At 31.2% G+C, this 9,147-nt stretch overlaps 1 protein-coding gene across 1 annotated transcript in view; it reads right to left on the minus strand.

The window, feature by feature from the left end:
* LOC136968630 (citramalyl-CoA lyase, mitochondrial-like) overlaps positions 1 to 8,523 on the minus strand; it is a 30,008-nt gene extending 21,485 nt beyond the window's left edge. Inside the window, exons 1-5 of the mRNA XM_067262631.1 lie at positions 8,469 to 8,523; positions 7,171 to 7,272; positions 6,162 to 6,428; positions 5,402 to 5,590; positions 1,521 to 1,716 (exon numbers count right to left, since the gene is read on the minus strand). Coding sequence (XP_067118732.1) covers positions 1,521 to 1,716; positions 5,402 to 5,590; positions 6,162 to 6,425 — 649 coding nt within the window. The 5' untranslated portion in view covers positions 6,426 to 6,428; positions 7,171 to 7,272; positions 8,469 to 8,523. The remainder of the gene's footprint in view (positions 1 to 1,520; positions 1,717 to 5,401; positions 5,591 to 6,161; positions 6,429 to 7,170; positions 7,273 to 8,468) is intronic.
* Positions 8,524 to 9,147: the final 624 nt, after the last annotated feature.

The following is a 9,147-nucleotide window of genomic DNA, read 5'->3' on the forward strand; positions in this document are numbered from 1 at the left end:
GTTGTATAATTCTTTAAAGAAACAATATTATGACATTAATAAATATGGTTTATTTCTCATTATTTAATTTTCACTAACATTAATATAAACTTAAACTGATCAAAAGGCATAAATTTCGAAAATATATAAATAATAAAAATGAATAACGAACCTACTGGAACTGGTATAATAAAGAGAAAACAACACCTTTCTTAAATTCCAGCAAAAGTTTAACTATATAAAAACGTTTTCAACTGATTTCATCAGTCTTCTTCAGTTACTCGAACAAAAAAACAAAAAGAACGAACCAAATTCAAATTTACAAAATCACGAGAATGGAAAGAATTCTCGTGATTGTGCAGACTATGCAAAAACGATGTACCGAAAAAACGGTAAAAAATGCAAATTCTTGACAAAAAAATGCAGATTCTTGACAAACTATATATATAATATCACAATCCTACGTTATCCAATGAACGATTTCCAAGCAGACGATAGCCCATCTGCGTCCCTGTGGTTGATGCAATGGGATGTTAATTGTGTCCTATATATTTCTAATTTCTCCAAGTGTCTAACGGCCTGTTTAGATCTAGTGGCTTTTATGATGGAAGCACTATCCCAGTGTACCGTGATCTCCTGTTGCTTAGCAAATGCTGCTAGGACTGTGCTGTCAACTGTCCTCTTAACCGATTGCTTATGCTCTTTTATTCTTTGCTGTAAACCACGCAATATTCCGTTAATTAAAAGTATTGTTAAGAAGGTGTCCAAAGAAAGGAACTTACGCATAATATATAGACGCAACCCGACAGTATACCATCTGTTAAGGAATGATAAGAGGAAAGAGAAACCAAATGAGCTAACAGGAGTGTACTCAATTCCAATCAGGGACCAATGTTTTAAATCCGATCTAGTGTACATTGGGGCCACCTTGCGTGGTTTACAGCAAAGAATAAAAGAGCATAAGCAATCGGTTAAGAGGACAGTTGACAGCACAGTCCTAGCAGCATTTGCTAAGCAACAGGAGATCACGGTACACTGGGATAGTGCTTCCATCATAAAAGCCACTAGATCTAAACAGGCCGTTAGACACTTGGAGAAATTAGAAATATATAGGGCACAATTAACATCCCATTGCATCAACCACAGGGACGCAGATGGGCTATCGTCTGCTTGGAAATCATTCATTGGATAACGTAGGATTGTGATATTATATATAGTTTGTCAAGAATCTGCATTTTTTTGTCAAGAATTTGCATTTTTTACCGTTTTTTCGGTACATCGTTTTTGCATAGTCTGCGCAATCACGAGAATTCTTTCCATTCTCGTGATTTTGTAAATTTGAATTTGGTTCGTTCTTTTTGTTTTTTTGTTCGAGTAACTGAAGAAGACTGATGAAATCAGTTGAAAACGTTTTTATATAGTTAAACTTTTGCTGGAATTTAAGAAAGGTGTTGTTTTCTCTTTATATAAATAATGGTTTATTAAATTTATAAATTATTAAATATCATATTTCAAATTATTTTAAAACACAATTTTCTTACCTACATCAGCACAATAGTCATCTGAACCAAATATAAGCCCATCTAATACAAAAGGATAATCATTTGATAACTCTACTGCTCTTTTACAAATATCTCTTAAATCCAGAAGTCCTTGTGCACTTTCAACAAATAATATCAAACGAAATTTGTCCGGTAACTGCCGATTTTTAAGATGTTTTTTAATCTGTTGGGCTACCTATAATGTGTTAAATGAAACATTACTCAAATACTTTATACAGTTAGATAAAACTTTTATGTATTCAACAACTGTTGTTATTCATAATTTTACAAAATTCATGCAGACATAATTTATTTGCATGCATAACAATAAAACTGAGTTTTTTCCTTAATTTGATCATCTAATTATACAGTATTTATCTATAAGGCATTAATTACTATTAAACCAAATGTAATATGCTAACCAAAAAATAGCATATTTTAACATTAAATTGTATTTTTTAAAAATAAATTTAGCCTTAAAACATGTGATTTTTTTAGATGTATTACAAAATCCTCTATCTATTGAAAAATTTAAAAACCTAAAATAAAAAAATAAAAAAAACCGAACGTATGAAGTAATGAAAATATGTAAGTATTCGTCCACTAAAATATATTTAAAATGCAAGTGATGTATTGAAAGTCTGTTTTTAATCAATCACAGAAAAGATAGAGTAAAAACAGAAACGTCGGGATCGAGTAACACATATTAGACACAACTGCCAATATTTTTCTACAATAACAAATTATTGTAAAGAATATTTTCAATGAAAACGTTTAATTTAGACTTTTGAAAGAACTTAATATATAAACTTTTTCATGTATAACTTCTGAATGCTTAATTCAATTTCAAATCTAAATGCACCAATTGAATCCTTCAAAACTATGTGCTACAACCATGGTGCGCAAACTAGGGGTCGCCAGAAGTTTTTTGGGGGTCGCTAAATTTTTATGAAATGCATTATGCCTGCATGCTGCATACCATACAGTGTACTGTACATATAAAGAGTGAAGCGCCGTCACTCACTGTTTAATTGCAATTTCATGCTGTTCACTCTTTCTTTGACCGTAATGCGTAATGTATGTAAAGTGTGAAGACGCAAGTTTTTCACTCCGGTAGATGGTGCTCTCTTCGCAGTAATTCGCCAGTTTTACTAAAAAGCGCCTATTTGTCCGACGTATTGATGTTGTACGTACTGTGTCGGACGGTGCGCACTGAGCATGCGCACCGTACGAGATGAAGTGGTAATCAAGGGCTGTGGTAGTCATCTTGTAGACATGCGTACCGAGCCAAGGCCAACCAAGCCATAAAAGAAGAGATAAGATAAGTGAAGCATTAAGCATACCAAGCCAAACAAAGGAACAAAGCCACAATCCTCAAAGGCCAACCAAACGACCAAAAATTATCGCTGAATGTTTTACTGTGCGTCTCTGTTAATTTTATTGAATTTCTCGAAAAAAAAATGATAAAAAAATATATTATTTGTTTTAGTTAAAAAAATTTAACCCCTATCTTCATAATGGATAAATGGGTAATACGTACACCAGGTACATCTTCAGCTAACAAACGAACAAATACTGATGAGGAGTCGCAAAATACTGAACTAAATGCCCTATCTAAAAAAATAAGAAAATACAATGAGGATTTTATTAAGTATGGTTTTACATTTTGTGTTGTTGGTGATGAAGAACGCCCGATATGTGTCATTTGCAACAAAAAATTAGCAAATGAGAGCATGAAACCAGCTAAATTAAAAAGGCACCTGGAAACTAAACATAAAGAACTTCAAAATAAACATGCCGATTTTTTTCAAAGACGAGCTGAAAATCTGAAAATTCAAAGTGCACATTTAAAGAAATTTACAACAATACCTCAGAAAGCATTACGAGCTTCTTTAGAAGTTTCTTATCTAATAGGAAAAACAATGAAACCCCATACAATTGGAGAATCCCTTATCCTTCCTGCAGCAACCAAGATGACATCAATTATGCATGGCGATAAATATGGAGATGAACTAAAAACAATACCATTATCAAGAGATACCGTGTCTCGGCGGATTTCCGAAATGTCACGAAATATCGAGTCAGAAGTCATAAAACGCATACAAAATTCATCTGTATTTGCTTTACAACTGGACGAGACTACCGATATTACTAAAATGTCACAACTAATTATTTACGTTAGGTTTATTTTTAATGAAGATATAACAGAAACGTTTTTATGTTGCAAAAGTTTGGAAGGAAAAACAACTGGAGAAAAAATATTCGAAGTAATAAATGAATATTTTGAAGCAAAGTCCCTTACCTGGGCAAACTGTGTTGCGGTTTGTACTGATGGTGCTGCAGCATTAACAGGTTCGAATAAAGGGCTCAGAGGCTTAATTCAGAAAGTGGCGCCTCATATGGTATTTAATCACTGTATGATTCATCGGCAAGCTCTTGTTGCAAAAGATATGGATGAAGAGTTGCACAACATATTACAAGACGCTGTTAGTTCAATTAACTACATTAAATGCAACAGCCTCAACAGCCGTCTCTTTTCAATACTTTGCAATGAGATGGGCTCAACGTATGAGAGTTACTGTTACACACCGAAGTCAGATGGCTTTCACGTGGGAAAATACTACGACGGATATTTGATTTGAGAAATGAAGTGTACATGTTTTTAATCGAAAAGAAACATAGATTGGCAAGTTATTATATCAATGAAGTTTGGCTAGGGAAGCTGAGCTATTTAGTTGATATTTTCGAAAAACTTAACGACTTAAATTTGAGCTTGCAGGGTGAGAATTCAACTATCATAACTTCAGCCAGTAAAATTCAAGCTTTTAAGAATAAGCTTAGTCTCTGGCAAACTGAACTGAATAAAAACAACACCGACATGTTCCCTTGCTTTAACGATTTTATCAAGGAAAATAATATAGATATATTTACATTTAAAAACATCATTTCCAATCACATTGAAAAGTTAAAGGAAAATTTTTCGAGAAGATTCAAGGATTTTCCTGAAAACGATCTTGGTTGGATTCGTGATCCATTTTCCTACGACATATGCAGTTCAACTCTTCAAATTAGTGAGAAAGAGCAATTGATAGATTTAATTAGTGATTATACTCTTCGAAATCAATTTAAGACTCAGCCTTGCCAAAAATTTTGGCTATCCGTGGAAAAGCAATATCCCGTTTTATACAAGAATGCCATCAGAGTTTTAATACAATTTGCATCAACGTATTTATGTGAAACTGGATTTAGCAAACTAGTTTCAATAAAAACTAAATACCGCTCGCGTTTAAACCCTGAAGATGATATGCGAATTGCAATTAGCAACATACATCCAAACATTGATGAGATAATTAGAAACTTGCAGCCAAATACATCTCATTAAAGGGCAATTTACTGATTTTTATGTTATACAAAAAGTATTTTCTTAAAATTATAAATAAAATTAATATGAGTCAGATATGATGATGTTTTTATTCGATGAAACGAAAGAAATGCGCGAAATATACATCGTATTTGTGAACATTTATCTCTAGGGGTCGCCAAAAATTTTCTCTCTACAAAAGGGGTCGCAGTCGAAAAAAGTTTGCGCACCACTGTGCTACAAGATATGAATTATCATTTGAAATTCTGAACTTACAACCTATTTTACTTTTAATGTTAAGATTAAAAAATAAAAACAGTATGAATTAAAGTGATTGCTGGAGAAAAAACATAACAGATTTGAAATTTGAAGAAAAAACACAGATTCATTTCAATACTTGAACTGAAAATTGAGTTAGTGTGCTGCTTTCTATGACAAATGTACACTTGAAAATATAAAATTTATTAATATTAATTAACTGGAAAACATAATTAAACGTAACAACAAAGAAAAAGCATACCCATTCTACGTGTTGAATCTTATCTACTTTGGGTATCATAATTGTTGGAGGTAATCTAACAGCTTTAAATATTTCAGTGAAATCATCTTCAGCAAGTCCACTTTCAACAGAGTTGATTCTTACAGAGCATTCTGTTCTGCCAAATTCCATTTCGTCTAAAATTTTTCGGATATTATGCCTTGCTTCTTCCTATTGTCAGAATTTAAATCATACATATTTAAATATAAGTTATATTTTATATAAATGAATATACAAATAAGAATTAATGTATAATGTACAGTACTTCACAATATTGTTAAATATTTTTGTATTTGCAAGTCTAACACTTTGAAACTTAAATTATATATATAAAATATGTGAAAAATTTTTAAAATATCCAAAATAATTTTACTTTTCTGACACCTAAAATATATAATAACCTGATTTTCTTAAATCTAACTCTGTTCGTTCCTATTTAAGTACATTCTTCGATATTTCTTAATTATACTTATACCTCTAATTTGTATCAATTAAAAATTTTAACATTTATTAGTTTAAATATACAGCAACGAATCCAAATACAATTTTTAAGTAATGCCAAATGATCCGCCATATTATCGAGCCATAATTAATACATTATAATTATTAAAATTATCGCGAGATGGCAGCCTAACCATCTACGTCTATTCTAATTATTCGTATCTAATTATTAAATTAGCCTTATTGTAGCCTGATAATACAGCAGATTGTTTGTTGGCATTAATATAAAGTATTTTGATACCTTTTTTGTAATTGCAACACCATCTTCACAATCAAGTACCGCACAATCTACATTCAAGGCAGGAATTTTTTTAATTTTCCTTTCGTCGTGACCCGGTACGTAAAGGACGGCCCGTCTGGCAATGTATTTAGGATTACGACGAACCGGCGTGCTCGACAAATACGCAGTCGGTCGTCGGTTTAAAACTTTTCTCGTCAATAATAAAGATTTTAAATGTGCTTTATACGCAAAACTCTTTAAAATTTTGTCAACGATAACAGTCATTTTCTGGAACAGAAAAAAAAATAATATATTAGTTTGCTATTATTAAAAATAAATTTTAAAATTTTACTGAAAAAGTAAAATAAAAAGTTTTGAAATCAAAATGATTTATATTCAAGATTATAAACATTAAAAAATAATTAATATTCACACAAAAGGCAATTAAAATGTTCTTATTTAACTACTACTACACAAAATGTTTATTGTTATTTCGTTGTTAATTAAAATATAATTTGTATCAATTAAAAATTTTAACATTTAGTATTTTAAATATAAAGCAATGAATCCACATATAATTTTTAAGTAATGCCAAATGATTTGCCTTATTATCGAGCTATCACTAATTTACATATCTTATTATTGCATTTTAATTCTTTTAGAATTTGTGCAATCGAATTTTATGACAATATCCTATACTCCACCTTGGTTATTATATTGTTTTTAAATTTTTTAGCCTTATATGTATTTAATATTTTAGACATTTTTTGTGTATTCTGTCTTATTTATATTTTTTTGCAATTTTCATTTGTGTTTTATTACATCAGTTGATTTTCTTTTTATGTATTTTATCTTTTTTGTTATGGGTCTTGTTATTTATTGGGGGAGGAGATCTGTTGTCCAGTGGCATTTCTTAATGTAGATGAAATAAATAAAAATATTATAATTATTAAAATTAAAAAAGCAATAATTAACTTGAAAAATGGTTAATTTATAATTAAATAAAATACCAAATTTTATAGTTTCTTACTTAATTTTTTAATCATAGACTCATTATTCAATAATCATTTATTACTCAGGTTCTTTCTCACATTTGATTTTATTCAAATAAATTCTTTCTCCTTTAAAAAAACTGTAAAAAAAAAACATATTTCAAACATAGCATGTTATTAATGATTAAAATTTAAATTGATATATTTTATAAACCGAGCATTATTCAGATTTATTGCTAAATAAGACGAGACACACTTACATTTAAAAATTAAATTATAAAAACGCAACTTAATTTATTAGAAGTGTTTAACACCTTTTTTGTATCATAATTTCATTAAATAAATCTTTTAAAATAAAAAATATCAATCTTTGAGCTTTAAAAGGTAATATATGCTAGAAACATTGTTTAGATGTTTCTATATATATAATCGAGACGAGTTGATAATAATAATAATAATCGGCGCAGAGCCCAAACGGTTAGGAGTCGAAAGTTGAAATTTGGTACGCAGTTAGGGTACGTCACGAGAACGCACACTAAAGAAGGATTTTTCGAAATTCTTCCCCACGGGGGAGAGGGACGGGATTAAGGCTTAACACTTCCATCAACAATGGAATTGTTAAGAGAAAGCGACGTGCAAGACGCAGATGCAGTTTTTTCGTTTTTGCGGGAAATCGAACATATTTTTAGACCCATCTAAAAATTCTGTAATTAGTCTGGAAACGGGGAGGACCCAATTCTTGCATTCTACGAAAATGGGTAAGGTTGACCGTAACGTAATAATCTTCATTTTTGCTAAAACGGTTAGGAGTGGAAAGTTGAAATTTGGTACACAGTTTGGGTACCAAATTTAAGTACCAAAGTGTTAAGTAACAATGGAAGTGTCAACAATGAAAGTGTTAAGTAACAATTGAGAACAAGAGAAAGCGACGTGCAAGATTTACGGGCTCTGGAAAAAAAGAAAACAGAAAAAGAGTAATACGTCAGAACGTATTCGATTTTCAAATTTAAACGGATTAGTTCGGTTTTTCTCGACCTTTCTTCTTTAGAACATTCGACGAAAATCGAACGATATAATCGGAACACGTCGTGAAAATCGAACAATATCAGAACATTCGATTTTCAAATTCGACCTTTCTTTAGAAATACTTAGTTCGTCGACGAAATTACTCTTTTTCTTTTGCGACCATAACTTAATAATCTTAATTATCGCTATCGTTACTTTTGCCCGAGCAATGCCGGGCCTACTTGCTAGTAGTATATAATTTTAGCAATTACCAAATTCTCACATCAAGAAGCAATTCTAAATTTTGGTATTATTAAATATTTTTTAATACCTAAAAGCAAAAATTTATTTTCAAGAGAGGCACAGTCTGCACTTTATATCGAAGGCATAACTTTCTCTAAAGATCCGAGTATTAAATGTAGCAATTACAGGTATACCCGGCCTCACGTCAATAATTGGTTCCGAGAGAGGCGACGTAAGTCGAATTTACTTGCGTAGTTACGACGTAAGTCGAAACTACGGCGGAAAACGCCAATAACGAGCACTTAAAGACCTCTAAACGAGACGACGACACAGAAACACGGATGTTTTCGTGTTTCGTTCTCTAGGATTTACGACGATTATATTAACATTTACTGTAAATGTACATATTTTAATACGATTTTATGCACTTTTAACGCTTTTCTAGCGATATTACAACTTGGATATTTGTGGCGGACGTCTTACAATCCCAACAGGGTGCCGGCAATGCCAATTACGGAAAAACTCCAGCAGTTATTCTTTTCACGCACAATCGATACGGTACAAAAAACTCATTTAATCGAAAACATTCGTATAATAACGTACGTAGGAATATCCACTATTATTAATGTTGTAACGTGCATTAGAACCTCTTAAACTTTTTCTATAATTAAAATAGGCAAAATATAAACAAACACAGGTAAAATCGTCGTGTTCATTCTTACGTTCATTTAACGAGACGACCAATTATACATTTTGAAACGTTAAAC

Source organism: Centruroides vittatus, unplaced genomic scaffold (assembly GCF_030686945.1).
Source record: "Centruroides vittatus isolate TY-2023 unplaced genomic scaffold, ASM3068694v2 contig_150, whole genome shotgun sequence".
Taxonomy (NCBI): domain Eukaryota; kingdom Metazoa; phylum Arthropoda; class Arachnida; order Scorpiones; family Buthidae; genus Centruroides; species Centruroides vittatus.